This window comes from Carcharodon carcharias, assembly GCF_017639515.1.
Source record: "Carcharodon carcharias isolate sCarCar2 chromosome 36 unlocalized genomic scaffold, sCarCar2.pri SUPER_36_unloc_1, whole genome shotgun sequence".
NCBI classification, from domain to species: Eukaryota; Metazoa; Chordata; class Chondrichthyes; order Lamniformes; family Lamnidae; genus Carcharodon; species Carcharodon carcharias.
Window position 1 is genome coordinate 87,430 of NW_024470726.1, and position 23,967 is coordinate 111,396.

The following is a 23,967-nucleotide window of genomic DNA, read 5'->3' on the forward strand; positions in this document are numbered from 1 at the left end:
CCAGCCACTACACCCCTCCGTATCTCTGTAACCTCCTCCAGCCCCTACAACCCTGCCTATCTCTGTAACCTCCACCAGACCCTACTTCACTCCCTATCTCTGTAACCTCCTCCAGCCCCTACACCCCTCCCTATCTCTGTAACCTCCTCCAGCCCCTACACCCCTCCCTATCTCTGTAACCTCCTCCAGCCCCTACACCCCTCCCTATCTCTATAACCTCCTCCAGCCCCTACACCCCTCCCGATCTCTGTAAACTCCTCCAGCCCCTGCTTCACTCCAGATCTCCGTAACCTCCACCAGCCCCTACACCCCTCCCTATCTCTGTAACCTCCTCCAGCCCCTACACCCCTCCCTATCTCTGTAACACCTCAGCCCCTACTTCACTCCCTATCTCTGTAACCTCCTCCAGCCCCTACAACCTCCCTATCTCTGTAACCACCTGAAGCCCCTACACCCCTCCCTATCTCTGTAACCTCCTCCAGCCCCTACACCCCTCCATATCTCTGTAACCTCCGCCAGCCTCTGCACCCCTCCCTATCTCTGTAACCTCCTCCAGTCCCTAGACCACTCCCTATCTCTATAACCTCCTCCAGCCCCTACACCCCTCCATATCTCTGTAACCTCCTCCAGCCCCTACACAGCTCCCTATCTCTGTAACCACCTCCAGCCCCGACACCCCTCCCTATCTATGTAAACTCCTCCAGCCCCTACACCCCTCCCTATCTCTGTAGCCTCCACCAGCCCCTACATCCCTCCCTATCTCTACAACCTCCTCCAGCACTTACACACCTCCTAATCTCTGTAAACTCCTGCGGCCCCTACACCCCTCCCTATCTCTGTAACCACCTCCAGTCCCTTGACCCCTCCCTATTTCTGTAACCTCCTCCAGCCCCTACAACCCTCCCTATCTCTGCAACCACCTCCAGAACTTACACCCCTCCCTATCTCTGTAAACTCCTGCGGCCCCTACACCCCTCCCTATCTCTGTAACCTCCTCCAGCTCCTACACCCCTCCCTATCTCTGTAACCTCCTCCAACCCCTACACCCCTCCCTATCTCTGTAACCTCCTCCAGCCCCTACTTCCCTCCCTATCTCTGTAACCTCATCCAGCCCCTACTTCACTCCAGATCTCCGTAACCTCCACCAGCCCCTACACCCCTCCCTGTCTCTGTAACCTTCTCCAGCCCCTACACCCCTCCCTATCTCTGCAATCACCTCCAGAACTTACACCCCTCCCTATCTCTGTAACCTCCTGCGGCCCCTACACCCCTCCCGATCTCTGTAACCTCCTCCAACCCCTACACCTGTCCCTATCTCTGTAAATCCTCAGCCCCTAATTCACTCCCAATTTCTGTAACCTCCTCCAGCCCCTACAACCCTTAATATCTCTGTAACCTCCTCCAGCCCCTACACCCTTCCCTATCTCTGTAACCTCCTCCAGCCCCTACACCCCTCCCTATCTCTGTAACCTCCTCCAGCCCCTACACCCCTCCCTATCTCTGTAACCTCCTCCAGCCCCTACACCCCTCCCTATCTCTGTAACCTCCTCCAGCCCCTACACCCTTCCCTATCTCTGTAACCTCCGCCAGCCCCTACACCCCTCCCTATCTCTGTAACCTCCTCCAGCCACTACACCCCTCCCTATCTCTGTAACCTCCTCCAGCCCCTACAACCTCCCTATCTCTGTAACCACCTGAAGCCCCTACATCCCTCCCTATCTCTATAACCTCCACCAGCCCCTACTTCCCACCCTATCTCTGTAACCTCCTCCAGCCCCTACACCCCTCCCTATCTCTGTAACCTCCTCCAGCCCCTACATCCCTCCCTATCTCTGTAACCTCCTCCAGCCGCTACACCCCTCCCTATCTCTGTAACCTCAACCAGCCGCTACTTCCATCCCTATCTCTGTTATCTCCTCCAGCCCCTACTTCACTCCAGATCTCCATAACCTCCTCCAGCCCCTACAAACCTCCCTAGATCTGCAAACTCCTGCGGCCCCTACACCTCTCCCTATTTCTGTAACCTCCTCCAGCACCTAAACCCCTCCCTATCTCTGTAACCTCCTCCAGTACCTAGACCCCTCCCTGTCTCTGTAAACTCCTCCAGCCCCTACTCCCCTCCCTATCTCTGTAACCTCCTCCAGCCCCTCCACCCCTCCATATCTCTGTAACCTCCTCCAGCCCCTACACCCCTAACTATCTCTGTAACCTCCTCCAGCCCCTACACCCCTAACTATCTCTGTAACCTCCACCAGCCACTACACCCCTCCCTATCTCAGTAACCTCCTCCAGCCACTACAACCTCCCTATCTCTGTAATCTCCTGAAGCCCCTACTTCCCTCCCTATCTCTGTAAGCACCTCCAGACCCTAGACCCCTCCATATCTCTGTAACCTCCGCCAGCCCCTGCACACCTCCCTACTCTGTAACCTCCTCCAGCCCCTACAACCCTGCCTATCTCTGTAACGTCCACCAGACCCTACTTCCCTCCCTATCAATGTAACCTCCGCCATTCCCTACACCCCTCCCTATCTCTGTAACCTCCTCCAGCCCCTACTTCCCTCCCTATCTCTGAAACCTCCTCCAGCCCCTACACCCATCCCGATCTCTGTAAACTCCTCCAGCCCCTACTTCACTCCAGATCACCGTAACCTCCTCCAGCCCCTACACCCCTCCCTATCTCTGTAACCTCCTCCAGCCCCTACACCCCTCCCTATCTCTGTAGCCTCCTCCAGCCCCTACTTCCCTCCCTATCTCTGTAACCTCCTGCGGCCCCTACACCTCTACCTATTTCTGTAACCTCCTCCAGCACCTACACGCCTCCCTATATCTGTAAACTCCTCCAGTCCCTAGACCCCTCCCTATCTCTGAAAACACCTCACCCCTACTTCAGTCCCTATCTCTGTAACCTCCTCCAGCCCCTACAACCCTTAATATCTCTGTAACCTCCTCCAGCCCCTACACAGCTCCCTATCTCTGTAACCTCCTCCAGCCCCTAAACCCCTCCCTACATCTGTAACCTCCTCCAGCCACTACACCCCTCCGTATCTCTGTAACCTCCTCCAGCCACTACACCCCTCCCTATCTCTGTAAAATTCCTCCAGCCCCTACACACTTCCCTATCTCTGTAAGCTCCTCCAGCCCTTACACCCCTCCCTATCTCTGTAACCTCCTCCAGCCACTACAATCTCCCTATCTCTGTAACCACCTGAAGCCCCTACTTCCCTCCCTATCTCTGTAAGTTCCTCCAGCCCCTACACCCCTCCCTATCTCTGTAACCTCCTCCAGCCCCTACACGCCTCCATATCTCTGTAACGTCCGCCAGCCCCTGCACCACTCCCTATCTCTATAACCTCCTCCAGTTCCTAGACCACTCCCTATCTCTATAACCTCCTCCAGCCCCTACACCCCTCCATATCTCTGTAACCTCCTCCAGCCCCTACACCCCTCCCTATCTCTGTAACCTCCTCCAGCCCCTACACAGCTCCCTATCTCTGTAACCTCCTCCGGCCCCTACACCCTTCCCTATCTCTGTAACCGCCTCGAGCCCCGACACCCCTCCCTATCTCTGTAACCTCCTCCAGCCCCTACTTCCCTCCCTATCTCTGTAACCTCCTCCAGCCCCTACATCCCTCCCTATCTCCGTAACCTCCTCCAGCCCCTACACCCCTCCATATCTCTTTAAACTCCTCCAGCACTTACACCCCTCCCTATCTCTGTAACCTCCTGCGGCCCCTACACCCCTCCCTATCTCTGTAACCTCCTCCAGCCCCTACAACCTCCCTATCTCTGTAACCACCTGAAGCCCCTACTTCCCTCCCTATCTCTATAACCTCCTCCAGCCCCTACTTCCCACCCTATCTCTGTAACCTCCTCCAGCCACTACACCCCCCCTATCTCTGTAACCTCCTCCAGCCACTACACCCCTCCCTATCTCTGTAAGCTCCTCCAGCCCCTAAACCCCTCCATATCTCTGCAACCTCCGCCAGCCCCTACACCCCTCCCTATCTCTGTAACCTACTCTAGCCCCTACACCCGACCCTATCTCTGTCACCTCCTCCAGCCCCTACATCCCTCCCTATCTATGTAAACTCCTCCAGCCCCTACACCCCTCACTATCTCTGTAGCCTCCTCCAGCCCCTACATCCCTCCCTATCTATGTAAACTCCTCCAGCCCCTACACCCCTCCCTATCTCTGTAGCCTCCTCCAGCCCCTACATCCCTCCCTATCTATGTAAACTCCTCCAGCCCCTAAACCCCTCCCTATCTCTGTAGCCTCCTCCAGTCCCTACATCCCTCCCTATCTCTACAACCTCCTCCAGCACTTACACACCTCCCTATCTCTGTAACCTCCTGCGGCCCCTACACCCCTCCCTATCTCTGTAACCACCTCCAGTCCCTTGACCCCTCCCTATTTCTCTCACCTCCTCCAGCCCCTACACCCCTCCCTATCTCTGCAGCCTCCTCCAGCCCCTACTTCCCTCCCTATCTCTGCAACCACCTCCAGAACTTACACCCCTCCCTATCTCTGTAACCTCCTGCGGCCCCTACACCCCTCCCTATCTCTGTAACCTCCTCCAGCTCCTACACCCCTCCCTATCTCTGTAACCTCCTCCAACCCCTACACCTCTCCCTATCTCTGTAACTCCTCAGCCCCTACTTCACTCCCAATTTCTGTAATCTCCTCCAGCCCCTACAACCCTTAATATCTCTGTAACCTCCTCCAGCCCCGACAACCCTATCTCTGTAACCTCCTCCAGCCCCTAAACCCCTCCCTATATCTGTAACCTCCTCCAGCCACTACACCCCTCCCTATCTCTGTAAAATTCCTCCAGACCCTACACACTTCCCTATCTCTGTAAGCTCCTCCAGCCCCTACACCCCTCCCTATCTCTGTAACCTCCTCCAGCCCCTACAACCTCCCTATCTCTGTAACCACCTGAAGCCACTACTTCCCTCCCTATCTCTGTAAGCTCCTCCAGCCCCTACACCCATCCATATCTCTGTAACCTCCGCCAGCCCCTGCACCCCTCCCTATATCTGTAACCTCCTCCAGCCCCTACACCCCTCCATATCTCTGTAACCTCCTCCAGCCCCTACACAGCTCCCTAGCTCTGTAACCTCCTCCAGCCCCTACTTCCCTCCCTATCTCTGTAACCTCCTCCAGCACTTACACCCCTCCCTATCTCTGTAACCTATTGCGGCCCATACACCTCTCCCTATTTCTGTAACCTCCTCCAGCACCTACACCCCTCCCTATCTCTGTAACCTCCTCCAGCCACTACACCCCTCCCTATCTCTGTAACCTCCTCCAGCCCCTACACCCCTCCATATCTCTGTAACCTCCTACAGCCCCTACACAGCTCCCTAGCTCTGTAACCTCCTCCAGCCCCTACTTCCCTCCCTATCTCTGTAACCTCCTCCAGCACTTACACCCCTCCCTATCTCTGTAACCTCCTCCAGCACTTACACCCCTCCCTATCTCTGTAACCTCCTCCAGCCCCTACACCCCTGCCTATCTCTGTAACCTCCACCAGCCCCTACACCCCTCCCTATCTCTGTAACCTCCTCTAGCCCCTACACACGTCCCTATCTCTGTAACCTCCTCCAGCCTCTACTTCCCTCCCTATCTCTGTAACCTCCTCCAGCCCTTACTTCACTCCAGATCTCTGTAACCTCCTCCAGCCCCTTCACCCATCCCTATCTCTGTAACCTCCTCCAGCCCTTACACCCCTCCCTATCTCTGTGGCCTCCTCCAGCCCCTACACCCCTCCCTATCTCTGTAACCTCCTCCAGCCCCTACACCCCTCCCTATGTCTGTGGCCTCCTCCAGCCCCTACACCCCTCCCTATCTCTGTAACCTCCTCCAGCCCCTACACCCCTCCCTATCTCTGTAACCTCCTCCAGCCCCTACACCCGACCCTATCTCTGTCACCTCCTCCAGCCTCTACTTCCCTCCCTATCTGTGTAACCTCCTCCAGCTCCTACTTGCCTCCCTATCTCTGTAAACTCATCCAGCCCCTACTTCCCTCCCTATCTCTGTAACATCCTCCAGCCCCTTCACCCCTCCCTATCTATGTAAACTCCTCCAGCCCCTACACCCCTCACTATCTCTGTAGCCTCCTCCAGCCCCTACATCCCTCCCTATCTATGTAAACTCCTCCAGCCCCTACACCCCTCCCTATCTCTGTAGCCTCCTCCAGCCCCTACATCCCTCCCTATCTATGTAAACTCCTCCAGCCCCTACACCCCTCCCTATCTCTGTAACCTCCTGCGGCCCCTACACCCCTCCCTATCTCTGTAACCACCTCCAGTCCCTTGACCCCTCCCTATTTCTCTAACCTCCTCCAGCCCCTACACCCCTCCCTATCTCTGCAGCCTCCTCCAGCCCCTACTTCCCTCCCTATCTCTGCAACCACCTCCAGAACTTACACCCCTCCCTATCTCTGTAACCTCCTGCGGCCCCTACACCCCACCCTATCTCTGTAACCTCCTCCAGCTCCTACACCCCTCCCTATCTCTGTAACCTCCTCCAACCCCTACACCTCTCCCTATCTCTGTAACTCCTCAGCCCCTACTTCACTCCCAATTTCTGTAACCTCCTCCAGCCCCGACAACCCTATCTCTGTAACCTCCTCCAGCCCCTAAACCCCCCCCTATCTCTGTAACCTCCTCCAGCCACTACACCCCTCCCTATCTCTGTAAAATTCCTCCAGCCCCTACACACTTCCCTATCTCTGTAATCTCCTCCAGCCCCTACACCCCTCCCTATCTCTGTAACCTCCTCCAGCCCCTACAACCTCCCTATCTCTGTAACCACCTGAAGCCCCTACTTCCCTCCCTATCTCTGTAAGCTCCTCCAGCCCTACACCCCTCCATATCTCTGTAACCTCCGCCAGCCCCTGCACCCCTCCCTATCTCTGTAACCTCCTCCAGTCCCTAGACCACTACCTATCTCTGTAACCTCCTCCAGACCCTACTTCCCTCCCTATCTCTGTAACCTCCTCCAGCCCCTACACAGCTCCCTATCTCTGTAACCTCCTCCAGCACTTACACCCCTCCCTATCTCTGTAACCTCCTCCAGCCCCTACACCCCTGCCTATCTCTGTAACCTCCACCAGCCCCTACACCCCTCCCTATCTCTGTAACCTCCTCTAGCCCCTACACACGTCCCTATCTCTGTAACCTCCTCCAGCCTCTACTTCCCTCCCTATCTCTGTAACCTCCTCCAGCCCTTACTTCACTCCAGATCTCTGTAACCTCCTCCAGCCCCTTCACCCATCCCTATCTCTGTAACCTCCTCCAGCCCGTACACCCCTCCCTATCTCTGTGGCCTCCTCCAGCCCCTACACCCCTCCCTATCTCTGTAACCTCCTCCAGCCCCTACACCCCTCCCTATCCCTGTAACCTCCTCCAGCCCCTACACCCCTCCCTATCTCTGTGGCCTCCTCCAGCCCCTACACCCCTCCCTATCTCTGTAACCTCCTCCAGCCCCTACACCCCTCCCTATCTCTGTAACCTCCTCCAGCCCCGACACCCCTCCCTATCTCTGTAACCTCCTCCAGCCCCTACACCCCTCCCTATCACTGTAACCTCCTCCAGCCCCTACACCCCTCCCTATCACTGTAACCTCCTCCAGCCCCTACACCCCTCCCTATCACTGTAACCTCCTCCAGCCCCTAAACCCCACCCTATCTCTGTAACCTCCTCCAGCCCCTAAACCCCTCCCTATCTCTGTAACCTCCTCCAGCCCCTAGAACCTCCCTATCTCTGTAACCACCTGAAGCCCCTACTTCCCTCCCTATCTCTGTAAGCTCCTCCAGCCCTACACCCCTCCATATCTCTGTAACCTCCGCCAGCCCCTGCACCCCTCCCTATCTCTGTAACCTCCTCCAGACCCTACTTCCCTCCCTATCTCTGTAACCTCCTCCAGCCCCTACACCCCTCCATATCCCTGTAACCTCCTCCAGCCCCTACACAGCTCCCTATCTCTGTAACCTCCTCCAGCCCCTACACCCTTCCCTAGCTCTGTAACCTCCTCCAGCCCCTACACCCCTCCCTATCTCTGTAACCTCCTCCAAACCCTACACCCCTCCCTATCTCTGTAACCTCCTCCGGCCCCTACTTCACTCCAGATCTCTGTAACCTCCTCCAGCCCCTTCACCCCTCCCTATCTCTGTAAACTCCTCCAGCCCCTACACCCCTCCCTATCTCTGTAGCCTCCTCCAGCCCCTACTCCCCTCCCTATCGCTGTAGCCTCCTCCAGCCCCTACATCCCTCCCTCTCTCTGCAACCTCCTCCAGCACTTACACCCCTCCCTATCTATGTAACCTCCTGCGGCCCCTACACCCCTCCCTATCTCTGTAACCACCTCCAGTCCCTTGACCACTCACTATCTCTGTAACCTCCTCCAGCCCCTACACCCCTCCCTATCTCTGTAACCTCCTCCAGCCCCTACACCCCTCACTATCTCTGTAACCTCCTCCAGCCCCTACTTCCCTCCCTATCTCTGTAACCTCATCCAGCCCCTACTTCACTCCAGATCTCCGTAACCTCCTCCAGCCCCTACACCACTCCCTGTCTCTGTAACCTCCTCCAGCCCCTTCACCCCTCCCTATCTCTGTAACCTCCTCCAGCCCCTACACCCCTCCCTATCTCTGTAGCCTCCTCCAGCCCCTACACCCCTCCCGATCTCTGTAACCTCCTCCAGCACCTACGCCCCTCCCTATCTCTGCAACCTCCTGCGGCCCCTACACCTCTCCCTATTTCTGTAACCTCCTCCAGCACCTACACCCCTCCGTATCTCTGTAACCTCCTCCAGTCCCTAGACCCCTCCCTATCTCTGTAACCTCCTCCAGCCCCTACACCCCTCCCTATCTCTGTAACCTCTTCCAGCCCCTACACACTTCCCTATCTCTGTAACCTCCTCCAGCCCCAGCACCCCTCCCTATCTCTGTAACCTCCTCCAGCCCCTACACCCCTCCCTATCTCTGTAACCTCCTCTAGCCCCTAAAGCCCTCCCTATCTCTGTAACCTACTCCAGCCCCTACACACCTCCCTTTCTCTGTAACCTCCTCCAGCCCCTACAACCATCCCTATCTCTGTAACCTCCTCCATCCCCCTACATCAGTCCCTATCTCTGTAACCTCCTCCTGCCCCCACACTTCTCCCTAACTCTGTAACCTCCTCTAGCCCTACACCTCTACCTATCTGTGTAACCTCCTCCAGCACCTACACCTCTCCCTATCATTGTAACCTCCTCCAGCCCGTTCACCACTCCCTATCTCTGTAACCTCCTCCAGCACATACACCCCTCCCTATCTCTGTAACCTCCTCCAGCCCCTACACCACTCCCTATCTCTGTAACCTCCTCCAGCACATACACCCCTCCCTATCTCTGTAACATCCGCCAGCCCCTGCACCACTGCCTATCTCTGTAACGTCCTCCAGCCTCTACACCCCTCCCTATCTCTGTAACCTCCTCCAGCCTCTACTTCCCTCCCTATCTCTGTAACTTCCTCCAGACTCTACTTCACTCCCTATCTCTGTAACCTCATCCAGCCCCTAGTTCCCTCCCTATCTTTGTAACCTCCGCCAGCCCCTACTTCACTCCAGACCTCTGTAAACTCCTCCAGCCCATACACCCCTCCCTATCTCTGTAACCTCCTCCAGCCCCTACACCCCTCACTATCTCTGTAGCCTACTCCAGCCCCTACTTCCCACCCTATCTCTGCAACCTCCTCCAGCACTTACACCCCTCCCTATCTCTGTAACCTCCTCCAGCCCCTACACCCCTCCCTATCTCTGTAACCTCCTCTAGCCCCTAAAGCCCTCCCTATCTCTGTAACCTACTCCAGCCCCTACACACCTCCCTTTCTCTGTAACCTCCTCCAGCCCCTACAACCATCCCTATCTCTGTAACCTCCTCCATCCCCCTACGTCAGTCCCTATCTCTGTAACCTCCTCCTGCTCCCACACTTCTCCCTAACTCTGTAACCTCCTCTAGCCCTACACCTCTACCTATCTGTGTAACCTCCTCCAGCACCTACACCTCTCCCTATCATTGTAACCTCCTCCAGCCCGTTCACCACTCCCTATCTCTGTAACCTCCTCCAGCACATACACCCCTCCCTATCTCTGTAACCTCCTCCAGCCCCTACACCACTCCCTATCTCTGTAACCTCCTCCAGCACATACACCCCTCCCTATCTCTGTAACATCCGCCAGCCCCTGCACCACTGCCTATCTCTGTAACGTCCTCCAGCCTCTACACCCCTCCCTATCTCTGTAACCTCCTCCAGCCTCTACTTCCCTCCCTATCTCTGTAACTTCCTCCAGACTCTACTTCACTCCCTATCTCTGTAACCTCATCCAGCCCCTAGTTCCCTCCCTATCTTTGTAACCTCCGCCAGCCCCTACTTCACTCCAGACCTCTGTAAACTCCTCCAGCCCATACACCCCTCCCTATCTCTGTAACCTCCTCCAGCCCCTACACCCCTCACTATCTCTGTAGCCTACTCCAGCCCCTACTTCCCACCCTATCTCTGCAACCTCCTCCAGCACTTACACCCCTCCCTATCTCTGTAACCTCCCCCGGCCCCTACACCTCTCCCTATTTCTGTAACCTCCTCCAGTCCCTACACACCTCCCTTACTCTGTAACCCGCTCCAGTCCCTACACCCCTCCCTATCTCTGTAACCTCCTCCAGCCCCTACAACCCTCCGAGATCTCTGCGCTCCTCCAATTCCAGCCTCTTGCTCATCCCCCGATTCCTATCGCTCCACCATCAGCAGCCATGCCTTTATCTACCTGGGGGGCACTGAACTCTGGAATTCCCTCCCTCAACCACTCCACCCCTCTCTCTCTCTCTCTCTGCCTCCCTGTCTCTCTCCGTCTGCTCCTTCGATATGCTGCAGGGGCCTCCTGTAAATATGAACAGCCTGTTGGAGAGCCCTGTCTGAATGTCTGCATTGTGCCCAAATGCTGAGTGAAATTTCACCTGGAAATGAGCTGCAGTGTCATAAAATGACCAGCAGGGAATGCTATTGTCCAAACTATGAGCTGGGCCTGATCGATGTACGAGCATTTCATGAAGCTATTGACTTTCCTGCTCCACAGTTACAGAACTCTGAGCCACAGAGGGATCTAGGTGTCCTGGTACATGGATCAGGAAAGGTTATTGTGCAGGAGCAGCGAGTGATTAGGAAGGTGGATGGGACGTTGGTGTTTATTGCGAGGGGAATGGGATGTAAAAGTCAGATGTTTTACTGCAGCTGTACAGGGTCTTAGTGAGACCACATCTGGAATATTGTGCAGTGTTGGCCTTATTTAAGAAAGGTTATCAATGCGAGAGAATCAGTTCAGAGAAGGATCGCTCGGCTGATTCCTGGGATGAGGGGGTTATCCTGTCGGGAAAAGTGGGACAGGTTGGGTCTGTATCCATTGGGAGGGACTAGAACCAGGGAGTCAGTTCAAAAATAAGGGGAACTCTCTTCCTCAGAGAGACGTACAGACAGGGTCAGTGAATGTCTTTAAGGCCGAGGTCGATAGATTCTTGACTAACAAGAGAGTCAAAGGTTATCGGGGGTGGGTGGGAATGTGGGGTTGAGGTTACAGTCGGGTCAGCCATGATCTTAGTGAATGGTGGAGCAGGCTCGAGGGGCTGAAGAGCCTCCTCCTGTTCCTATTTCCTATGTTCGGCTGTGCAATCTCTCCTCTATCTCTCCCATTCTTGTTTCCCACTAATTCTCCCTCATTGTGTCTGAAGGTGCTGATTCTCACAGGGGTACAATGCAGCACTCCCTCATTACTGACCCTCCGACAGTGCAGCACTCCCTCATTACTGACCCTCCGACAGTGCGGCGCTCCCTCATTACTGACCCTCCGTCAGTGCGGCACTCCCTCAGTACTGACCCTCTGACAGTGCAGCACTCCCTCAGTACTGACCCTCCGACAGTGCAGCACTCCCTCAGTGCTGACCCTCCGACATTGCGGTGCTCCCTCAGTACTGACCCTCTGACAGTGCGGCGCTCCCTCAGTACTGACCCTCCGACAGTGCGGCGCTCCCTCAGTACTGACCCTCCGACAGTGCGGCACTCCCTCAGTACTGACCCTCCGACAGTGCGGCACTCTCTCAGTACTGACCCTCCGACAGTGCGGCACTCCCTCAGTACTGACCCTCCGACAGTGCAGCACTCCCTCAGTACTGACCCTCCGACAGTGCAGCACTCCCTCAGTACTGACCCTCCGACAGTGCAGCACTCCCTCAGTACTGACCCTCTGACAGTGCTGCACTCCCTCAGTACTGACCCTCCGACAGTGCAGCACTCCCTCAGTACTGACCCTCCGACAGTGCGGCACTCCCTCAGTACTGACCCTCCGACAGTGCAGCAATCCCTCAGTACTGACCATCCGACAGTGCGGCACTCCCTCAGTACTGACCCTCTGACAGTGCAGCACTCCCTCAGTACTGACCCTCCGACAGTGCGGCACTCCCTCAGTACTGACCCTCCGACAGTGCAGCACTCCCTCAGTACTGACCCTCCGACAGTGCAGCACTCCCTCAGTACTGACCCTCCGATAGTGCGGCACTCCCTCAGTACTGACCCTCCGACATTGCGGTGCTCCCTCAGTACTGACCCTCTGACAGTGCGTCGCTCCCTCAGTACTGACCCTCTGAGAGTGCGTCGCTCCCTCAGTACTGACCCTCCGACAGTGCAGCACTCCCTCAGTACTGACCCTCCGACAGTGCGGCACTCCCTCAGTACTGACCCTCCAACAGTGCGGCACTCCCTCAGTACTGACCCTCCGACAGTGCGGCACTCCCTCAGTACTGACCCTCCGACAGTGCGGCACTCCCTCAGTACTGACCCTCCGACAGTGCAGCAGTCCCTCAGTACTGACCCTCCGACAGTGCAGCACTCCCTCAGTACTGACCCTCCGACAGTGCAGCACTCCCTCAGTACTGACCCTCCGATAGTGCGGCACTCCCTCAGTACTGACCCTCCGACATTGCGGTGCTCCCTCAGTACTGACCCTCTGACAGTGCGGCACTCCCTCAGTACTGACACTCTGACAGTGCGGCGCTCCCTCAGTACTGACCCTCCGACAGTGCGGCACTCCCTCAGTACTGACCCTCCGACAGCCCATGTCCCAGTCCAGCAGTTTTTTGATTTTTAAATTTCAGTTCATCGTGTTCAAATCCTGCCCCTAACCACCTCCCTATCTCTGTAAACTCCTCCAGCCCCTACTCCCCTCCCTATCTCTGTAACCTCCCCCAGCACCTACACCCCTCCCTATCCCTGTAAACTCCTCCATCCCCTACACCCCTCCCTATCTCTGTAACCTCCTTCAGCCCATACACACCTCCCTATCTCTGTAACCTCCTCCAGCTCCTGCACCCCTCCCTATCTCTGTAATCTCCTCCAGCCCCTACACCCCTCCCTATCTCTGTAACCTCCTTCAGTCCCTACACCCCTCTCTATCTCTGTAACCACCTCCAGCCCCTACACCCCTCATTATCTCTGTAACCTCCTCCAGCCCCTACTCCCCTCCCTATCTCTGTAACTTCCTCCAGCCCCTACACCCTCCGAGATCTCTGCGCTCCTCCAATTCCAGCCTCTTGCCCATCCCCCGATTCCTATCGCTCCACCATCAGCAGCCATGCCTTTATCTACCTGGGGGGCACTGAACTCTGGAATTCCCTCCCTAACCCTCTCCACCCCTCTCTCTCTCTCTCTCTCTCTCTGCCTCCCTGTCTCTCTCCGTCTGCTCCTTCGTTATGCTGCAGGGATCTCCTGTAAATATGAACAGACTGTCGGAGAGCCCTGTCTGAATGTCTGCATTGTGCCCACATGCTGAGTGAAATTTCACCTATAAATGAGCTGCAGTGTCATAAAATGTCCAGCAGGGAATGCTATTGACCACACTATGAGCTGGGGCTAAAACAAAAACAGAATTACCTGGAAAAATTCAGCAGGTCTGGCAGCATCGGCGGAGAAGAAAAGAGTTGACGTTTCGAGTCCTCATGACCCTTCGACAGACCCATCAAACACTCCCAGGACAGGTACAGCACGGGGTTAGATACAGAGTAAACTCCCTCTACACTGTCCCCATCAAACACTCCCAGGACAGGTACAGCACGGGGTTAGATACAGAGTAAACTCCCTCTACACTGTCCCCATCAAACACCCCCAGGACAGGTACAGCACGGGGTTAGATACAGAGTAAAGCTCCCTCTACACTGTCCCCATCAAACACTCCCAGGACAGGTACAGCACGGGGTTAGTTACAGAGTAAATTCCCTCTGCACTGTCCCCATCAAACACTCCCAGGACAGGTACAGCACGGGGTTACATACAGAGTAAACTCCCACTACACTGTCCCCATCAAACACTCCCAGGACAGGTACAGCACAGGGTTAGATACAGAGTAAACTCCCCCTACACTGTCCCCATCAAACACTCCCAGGACAGGTACAGCACAGGGTTAGATACAGAGTAAACTCCCTCTACACTGTCCCCATCAAACACTCCCAGGACAGATATAAAAACAAAAAAACTGCGGATGCTGGAAATCCAAAACAAAAACAAAAACAGAATTACCTGGAAAAACTCAGCAGGTCTGGCAGCATCGCACAGCACGGGGTTAGATACAGAGTAAACTCCCTCTACACTGTCCCCATCAAGCACTCCCAGGACAGGTACAGCACAGAGTTAGATACAGAGTAAACTCCCTCTACACTGTCCCCATCAAAAACTCCCAGGACAGGTACAGCACAGGGTTAGATACAGAGTAAACTCCCTCTACTCTGACCCCATCAAACACTCCCAGGACAGGTACAGCACAGGGTTAGATACAGAGTAAACTCCCTCTACACTGTCCCCATCAAACACTCCCAGGACAGGTACAGCACGGGGTTAGATACAGAGTAAACTCCCTCTACACTGTCCCCATCAAACACTCCCAGGATAGGTACAGTACAGGGTTAGATACAGAGTAAACTCCCTCTACTCTGACCCCATCAAACACTCCCAGGACAGGTACAGCACGGGGTTAGATACAGAGTAATGCTCCCTCTACACTGTCCCCATCAAACACTCCCAGGACAGGTACAGCACGGGGTTAGATACAGAGTAAACTCCCTCTACACTGTCCCCATCAAACACTCCCAGGACAGGTACAGCACGGGGTTAGATACAGAGTAAACTCCCTCTACACTGTCCCCATCAAACACCCCCAGGACAGGTACAGCACGGGGTTAGATACAGAGTAAAGCTCTCTCTACACTGTCCCCATCAAACACTCCCAGGACAGGTACAGCACAGGGTTAGATACAGAGTAAAGCTCCCTCTACACTGTCCCCATCAAACACTCCCAGGACAGGTACAGCACAGGGTTAGATACAGAGTAAAGCTCCCTCTACACTGTCCGCATCAAACACTCCCAGGACAGGTACAGCACAGGGTTAGATACAGAGTAAACTCCCTCTACACCGTCCCCATCAAACACTCCCAGGACAGGTACAGCACAGGGTTAGATACAGAGTAAACTCCCTCTACACTGCCCCATCAAACACTCCCAGGACAGGTACAGCACAGGGTTAGATACAGAGTAAACTCCCTCTACACTGTCCCCATCAAACACTCCCAGGGCAGGTACAGCACGGGGTTAGATACAGAGTAAACTCCCTCTACACCGTCCCCATCAAACACACCCAGGACAGGTACAGCACAGGGTCAGATACAGAGTAAACTCCCTCTACACTGTCCCCATCAAACACTCCCAGGACAGGTACAGCACAGGGTTAGATACAGAGTAAACTCCCTCTACACTGTCCCCATCGAACACTCCCAGGACAGGTACAGCACGGGGTTAGATACAGAGTGAAGCTCCCTCTACACCGTCCCCATCAAACACTCCCAGGGCAGGTACAGCACAGGGTTAGATACAGAGTAAACTCCCTCTACACTGTCCCCATCAAACACTCCCAGGACAGGTACAGCACAGGGTTAGATACAGAGTAAACTCCCTCTACACTGTCCCCATCGAACACTCCCAGGACAGGTACAGCACGGGGTTAGATACAGAGTAAACTCCCTCTACACCGTCCCCATCAAACACTCCCAGGACAGGTACAGCACAGGGTTAGATACAGAGTAATCTCCCTCTACACTGTCCCCAGCAAACACTCCCAGGACAGGTACAGCACGGGGTTAGATACAGAGTAAACTCCCTCTACACTGTCCCCATCAAACACTCCCAGGACAGGTACAGCACGGGATTAGATACAGAGTAAACTCCCTCTACACTGTCCCCATCAAACACTCCCATGACAGGTACAGCACAGGGTTAGATACAGAGTAAACTCCCTCTACACTGTCCCCATCAAACACTCCCAGGACAGGTACAGCACAGGGTTAGATACAAAGTAAAGCTCCATCTACACTGTCCCCATCAAACACTCCCAGGACAGGTACAGCACGGGGTTAGATACAAAGTAAAGCTCCATCTACACTGTCCCCATCAAACACTCCCAGGACAGGTACAGCACGGGGTTAGATACAGAGTAAACTCCCTCTACACCGTCCCCATCAAACACTCCCAGGACAGGTACAGCACGGGGTTAGATACAGAGTAAACTCCCTCTACACCGTCCCCATCAAACATTCCAGGGACAGGTACAGCACGGGGTTAGATACAGGGTAAAGCTCCCTCTACACTGTCCCCGTCAAACACTCCCAGGACAGGTACAGCACGGGGTTAGATACAGAGTAATGCTCCCTCTACACTGTCCCCATCAAACACTCCCTGGTCAGGTACAGCACGGGGTTCGATACAGAGTAAACTCCCTCTTCACTGCTACTGTGCCAAACACACCGTTTGATAAATCCAGAGAAAAGCTGTTAAAAATGAAATTACCTGGAAAATCTCAGCAGGTCTGGCAACCTCGGCGGGGACGAAACGAGCCGATGCTGCCAGATTTGCTGAGTTTTTCCAGTTAATTCTGTTTTTGTTTTGGATTTCCAGCATCCGCAGTTTTTTTGTTTTTATCTATGAGCTGGGCCTGATCGATGTACGAGCATTTCATGAAGTTATTGACTTTCCTGCTCCACAGTTACAGAACTCTGAGCTACAGAGGGATCTAGGTGTCCTGGTACATGGATCAGGAAAGGTTATTGTGCAGGAGCAGCGAGTGATTAGGAAGGTGGATGGGACGTTGGTGTTTATTGCGAGGGGAATGGGATGTAAAAGTCAGATGTTTTACTGCAGCTGTACAGGGTCTTAGTGAGACCACATCTGGAATATTGTGCAGTGTTGGCCTTATTTAAGAAAGGTTATCAATGCGAGAGAATCAGTTCAGAGAAGGATCGCTCGGCTGATTCCTGGGATGAGGGGGTTATCCTGTCGGGAAAAGTGGGACAGGTTGGGTCTGTATCCATTGGGAGGGACTAGAACCAGGGAGTCAGTTCAAAAATAAGGGGAACTCTCTTCCTCAGAGAGACGTACAGACAGGGTCAGTGAATGTCTTTAAGGCCGAGGTCGATAGATTCTTGACTAACAAGAGAGTCAAAGGTTATCGGGGGTGGGTGGGAATGTGGGGTTGAGGTTACAGTCGGGTCAGCCATGATCTTAGTGAATGGTGGAGCAGGCTCGAGGGGCTGAATGGCCTCCTCCTGTTCCTATTTCCTATGTTCGGCTGTGCAATCTCTCCTCTATCTCTCCCATTCTTGTTTCCCACTAATTCTCCCTCATTGTGTCTGAAGGTGCTGATTCTCACAGGGGTACAATGCAGCACTCCCTCATTACTGACCCTCCGACAGTGCGGCACTCCCTCATTACTGACCCTCCGTCAGTGCGGCACTCCCTCAGTACTGACCCTCCGACAGTGCAGCGCTCCCTCAGTACTGACCCTCCGACAGTGCAGCACTCCCTCAGTACTGACCCTCTGACAGTGCAGCACTCCCTCAGTACTGACCCTCTGACAGTGCGGCGCTCCCTCAGTACTGACCCTCTGAAAGTGCGGCACTCACTCAGTACTGACCGTCAGTGCGGCACTCCCTCAGTACTGACCCCCTGACAGTGTGGCACTCCCTCAGTACTGACCCTCTGACAGTGCAGCACTCCCTCAGTACTGACCCTCCAACAGTGCGGCACTCCCTCAGTACTAACCCCCTGACAGTGTGGCACTCCCTCAGTACTGCCCCTCTGACAGTGCAGCACTCCCTCAGTACTGACCCTCTGACAGTGCGGCGCTCCCTCAGTACTGACCCTCTGACAGTGTGGCACTCCCTCAGTACTGACCCTCTGACAGTGCGGCGCTCCCTCAGAACTGACCCTCCGACAGTGCGGCGCTCCCTCAGCACTGACCCTCCGACAATGTGGCACTCCCTCAGTATTGACCCTCCGACAGTGCGGCGCTCCCTCACTACTGACCCTCCGACATTGCGGCGCTCCCTCAGTACTGACCCTCCGACAGTGCGGCACTCCCTCAGTACTGGCAGTGTTAGCTGGGAGCTGTGTTGTGCCTGTGTGGTGGGGGTCTCGCATGGCCCCTGACTGTGCGGCACTCCGGTGAGCTGCACTTTGCTGGCCTCGAAAGCAGCGTTTCCCCCAGAGCTTTGTGCCCCACTCTGCGCATATCGTCAGAGCCAAGGAAACACTTGAGGAACACCACTGGCATTGGGAGGCTCTCAGTGAGGAGTTAAACATTAGTCAAGAGCCCCTGTGTGTGTGTGGCAGGATTTGGATTGGGTGAGATGCAGGACAGAGATTGGACAGTGTCTGTTGTTCAGAGATGCTCCCTCCCAGGGCACAGGAGTTCAGTATAAATAGGGTGAGCGTGTGTGTGTTTGTGCAGAACATTCACACACACACACACTGAATCTGACGTTCACCAGCCTTCGAGCCTCCCTCCCCTCCCTAAGATGGTCCTGCACACCAGAAGCCAAGAAAGTCCAGCCGAGGGCAGCCAGCAGAGGATGCAGATGAACTTCCTGATCCTGGGCGCAGACCGGGTTGGCAAGTCAGGTATGCAACCCTCTCAAATCCCCCTCACATGCTCAGCGGGGAGATGGTCCTCCTGTTCTTCCAAACCCCGACCTTTCAGCTCTCTGCAGAAACAACATGCAGACTCCAAACTCTGTGAACTCTGTTTGTCTCTCTCTCTGTCTCTGCGCAGACACTTGCAGACCTGCTGAGTTCCCCCCTCAACCCCACCACCACCACCTAACCCCCAGCATGTTCAAACTCTGTGAACGCTGTTTCTCTCTCTCTCTCTGCACAGACACTTCCAGACCTGCTGAGTTTCTCCCTCACCCCCCACCACCACCTACCCCCCAGCATGTTCAAACTCCGTGAACTCTGTTTCTCTCTCTCTCTGCACAGACACTTCCAGACCTGCTGATTTCCCCCCTCAAACCCACCACCACCTACCCCCCAGCATGTTCAAACTCTGTGAACGTTGTTTCTCTCGCTCTCTCTCTACACAGACACTTCCAGACCTGCTGAGTTTCTCCCTCACCCCCCACCACCACCTACCCCCAGCATGTTCAAACTCTGTGAACGCTGTTTCTCTCTCTCGCTCTCTCTCTGCACAGACACTTCCAGACCTGCTGAGTTTCTCCCTCACCCCCCACCACCACCTACCCCCCAGCATGTTCAAACTCCGTGAACTCTGTTTCTCTCTCTCTCTCTCTCTCTGCACAGACACTTCCAGACCTGCTGAGTTTCTCCCTCACCCCCCACCACCACCTACCCCCCAGCATGTTCAAACTCTGTGAACTCTGTTTCTCTCTCTCTCTCTCTGCACAGACACTTCCAGACCTGCTGATTTCCCCCCTCAAACCCACCACCACCTACCCCCCAGCATGTTCAAACTCTGTGAACGTTGTTTCTCTCGCTCTCTCTCTACACAGACACTTCCAGACCTGCTGAGTTTCTCCCTCACCCCCCACCACCACCTACCCCCAGCATGTTCAAACTCTGTGAACGCTGTTTCTCTCTCTCGCTCTCTCTCTGCACAGACACTTCCAGACCTGCTGAGTTTCTCCCTCACCCCCCACCACCACCTACCCCCCAGCATGTTCAAACTCCGTGAACTCTGTTTCTCTCTCTCTCTCTCTCTCTGCACAGACACTTCCAGACCTGCTGAGTTTCTCCCTCACCCCCCACCACCACCTACCCCCCAGCATGTTCAAACTCTGTGAACTCTGTTTCTCTCTCTCTCTCTCTGCACAGACACTTCCAGACCTGCTGATTTCCCCCCTCAACCCCACCACCACCTACCCCCCGGCATGTTCAAACTCTGTGAACGTTGTTTCTCTCGCTCTCTCTCTGCACAGACACTTCCAGACCTGCTGAGATTCTCCCTCACCCCCCACCACCACCTAACCCCCAGCATGTTCAAACTCTGTGAACTCTGTTTCTCTCTCTCTCTCTCTCTCTGCACAGACGCTTCCAGACCTGCTGAGTTTCTCCCTCACCCCCCACCACCACCTAACCCCCAGCATGTTCAAACTCTGTGAACTCTGTTTCTCTCTCTCTCTGCACAGACGCTTCCAGATCTGCTGAGTTCCCCCCTCAACCCCACCACCACCTACCCCCCAGCATGTTCAAACTCTGTGAACTCTGTTTCTCTCTCTCTCTGCACAGACGCTTCCAGATCTGCTGAGTTCCCCCCTCAACCCCCCACCACCACCTACCCCCCCAGCATGTTCTGTCTTTATTTCAACCTCTCAATGGACTGGGCTGTGGAACAAGTCTCTGCTTTAAACTTGTGTTAATTCACCAACCCTGCCAAATAAGAATAAAAAATACCATCGTTGTTAAATATTAATTGAACTTTGCAAACTGTGTCGGGGACAAATGCAATTTTCTTTTTTGTTGTTTAATAAACAGGGACGAGGGGGTTTTTGTTTGACAGAACTTGGTCCGCGGGGGGTAAGGTTTAGTTTTGGGACTGTTTTGGGGGAGGTTAAAAAAGACTGTAGGCAATTTCTGAAGGAGTTTCTCCCCCCTCTTCTCTTTCCAGCTCTCGCTGTTCGGTTCCTTACCAGGAGGTTTATTGGAGAGTACGGAGATATCGGTAAGCAACCCATCCCAGTCATTGTCTGAGAGTTTGGAAGACGGGGCTCTCTGTGGGGGGGTCTCTGCAGAGGGGGTGGGGGTTGGGGGGGTGGGTGATGTTGGATGATACTTATTTACACCTGCCTTTTGTGTTCACAGAGACTGTTCACGCTCACACTATGACAGTCAACGGGACTGAGATGTGCCTCAACATCTGGGACTCACTCCACCCGCGGGTACATTATTATATTTGGAGGTTTGAACTTCAGGGTAACCCCTGCCACAATTCTGGGCTCCTCATGTTAGGCAGGATTCACTCACAGGATAGGGTGGTGGTGGGTGGGGTGGGGGGTGGGGGGGCGGGGTGATGTGGGCATCACTGGTCTGGGCCCAGCATTTGTTGCCCATCCCTAATTGCCCCCTGGAGAAGGTGGGTGGGTGAGCTGCCTTCTTGAGCCGCTGCAGTCCCACGTGGTGTAGGTACACCCACCGTGCTGTTAGGGAGAGAGTTCCAGGGTTTTGACCCTGTGGTGTAGGTACACCCACCGTGCTGTTAGGGAGGGAGTTCCAGGATTTGGACCCAGTGACAGTGAAGGGACGGCCGATGTATTTCCAAGTCGGGATGGTGAGTGGCTCGGAGGGGAACTTCCAGGTGGTGGTGTTCCCCATGTGTCTGCTGCCCTTGTCCTTCTAGATGGTAGAGGTCGTGGGTTTGGAAGATGCTGTCAAAGGAGCCTTGGTGAGTTGCTGCAGTGCATCTTGTAGATGGTACACACACTGCTGCTACTGTGCGTCGGTGGTGGAGGGAGTGAATGTTTGTGGATGTGGTGCCGATCAAGTGGGGTCTGCTTTGTCCTGGATGGTGTCGAGCTTCTTGAGTGTTGTGGGAGCTGCACTCATCCAGGCAAGTGGGGAGTATTCCATCACACTCCTGACTTGTGTCTTGTCGATGGTGGACAGACTTTGGGTGATCAAAGCCTTGGAGAGGCTGTGGGAGGGAGATTCACCTAGAATGGGAGCCGGGATGAGGGACTTCAGTCCACGTGGAGAGACTGGGAGAAGCTGGGATTGTTCTCCTTGAAGTGGAGAAGGTTAAGGGGGAGATTGAATCGAGGCGTTCGGAATCAGGAAGGGGGTTTGGACAGAGTAAATGAGGAGAAACTGTTTCCACTGGGCAGGAGGGTCGGTAACCAGAGGGGGACACAGATTGAAGAGAATCGGGGAAAGAACCAGATGGGGAGATGAGGAGATCATCATCTGGTATGTCCTGTCAGACGCAGGGAAATCCAATGGGGACAGGATCGGGTGCAATTGTGATGCACCCCAAGAGCGAATAGCCAAATAGTGATAGGCTCACTATTAACGTTCAGGTGTTGAGTTGGAGGTGGGGGGAGGGGGTGTGGTGGGGGTGGAAATGGGGTTGGGGGGCTAAATTTGTATCCAAAGGAGCAGATAATCGAGTTTTTATTTCGCTCCTTTCCTTTCACAGAGCTGCAAGGTGACGGCTCAACCGACCGAAGAGCAGATGCGCTGGGCCGACGGTTTCATCCTGGTGTACAGCATCTGCGACAGGGCGAGCTTCGAGGTGGTGCGGCAGCAGGTGGAGCGGCTCCGGAGGGCCAAGGGCGCCCGGGCGCCGGCGGTGGTGGTGGGCAACAAGCGGGACCTGGGCCACCGGCGGGCGGTCGCCGGGGAGGAGGGCCGCCTGCTGGCGCTGGCCGGCGGCTGCGGGTTCCTGGAGGTCTCGGCCGCCGAGAGCTACCACGGCGTCCTGCTGGCCTTCCAGCGGCTGCTGGCGCTGGCCTGGGAGTCCAAGGCGCCGGCCAAGAAGGTGGCAGGGCTGCGGGGCATCGTGCGGAGCGTGTCGGCGGTGTTCGGGGGCAAGAGACGGGTCGAGTAGCTGCCGGGCGAGGGGACAGCGAGAGGGAAGCGGCCTTTGCCCGCAACGGAGGGGGCGGCTAACTTCGCCAACGTCTGACTGCGAGGCCTCCCACATTCGACAAGCGCACTCCCTGCGCAGGGGGTGGATGTCGACGGGAGCTGCACCCAAGGGGCTGTCTGCCCTTCCACGGGGTGGGGTGGGGTGGGTGAAAGTTGCAGGGTCTCAAAACCCTTAACTATCCTCGAAGAAGCTATTCCCTGAAAGGTGGACAGATTGTGCTCTCACTATTGTAAATAGTGTTTAAATAGATGCTCCTGAATATAAACTCTGAATGTAAATTTAAGTCTGTATATATGTTTGTAATCGTTTGTATACATAGGCCCAAGTGAAAAATGTTAACGTGTTCTACAAAATGGCCCAGGGGCCACTATAAATTCACTTTTTATTATACAAACAATATCTTGCTTGTTTAATCACATCTTCAAGAGGATAGAAACTTAAGCTCAGAGCCAGGTGGTTGAGGAGTGACGTCGGGAAGCATTTCTTCACACGCAGGGGAGTGGGAACCTGGAACTCTCTCCCCCAGAAAGAGGTCAGGGTTGGGCGGGGGCCGTCAATTGGAAGTTCCAAACTAGAGATTGAGAGATTTTTGTTGGGCAAGAGGATTAAGCGTTTACATAACAAAGGCGGGTAGCTGGAACTTAGATAGAGGTCAGCCGAGATCTGATAGAACGGTGGAATGGGCTCGAAGGGCTGAATGGCCTCCTCCTGTTTCTGTGTAACAGGCTCGAGGGGCTTAATGGCCTCCTCCTCTTCCTGTGTAACAGGCTCGAGGGGCTGAATGGCCTCCTCCTGTTCCTGTGTAACAGGCTCGAGGGGCTGAATGGCCTCCTCCTCTTCCAGTGTAACAGGCTCGAGGGGCTGAATGGCCTCCTCCTGTTCCTGTGTAACAGGCTCGAGGGGCTGAATGGCCTCCTCCTGTTCCTGTGTAACAGGCTCGAGGGGCTGAATGGCCTCCTC

At 54.9% G+C, this 23,967-nt stretch overlaps 1 protein-coding gene across 1 annotated transcript in view; it reads left to right on the plus strand.

Annotated features, from left to right (window-relative positions):
* Positions 1 to 22,965, plus strand: part of LOC121274311 (ras-related and estrogen-regulated growth inhibitor-like protein) — a 61,000-nt gene extending 38,035 nt beyond the window's left edge. The window contains exons 2-6 of the mRNA XM_041181553.1: positions 17,037 to 17,154; positions 18,926 to 19,028; positions 21,031 to 21,084; positions 21,225 to 21,301; positions 22,555 to 22,965. Coding sequence (XP_041037487.1) covers positions 17,037 to 17,154; positions 18,926 to 19,028; positions 21,031 to 21,084; positions 21,225 to 21,301; positions 22,555 to 22,965 — 763 coding nt within the window. The remainder of the gene's footprint in view (positions 1 to 17,036; positions 17,155 to 18,925; positions 19,029 to 21,030; positions 21,085 to 21,224; positions 21,302 to 22,554) is intronic.
* The last annotated feature ends 1,002 nt before the right edge of the window (positions 22,966 to 23,967 follow it).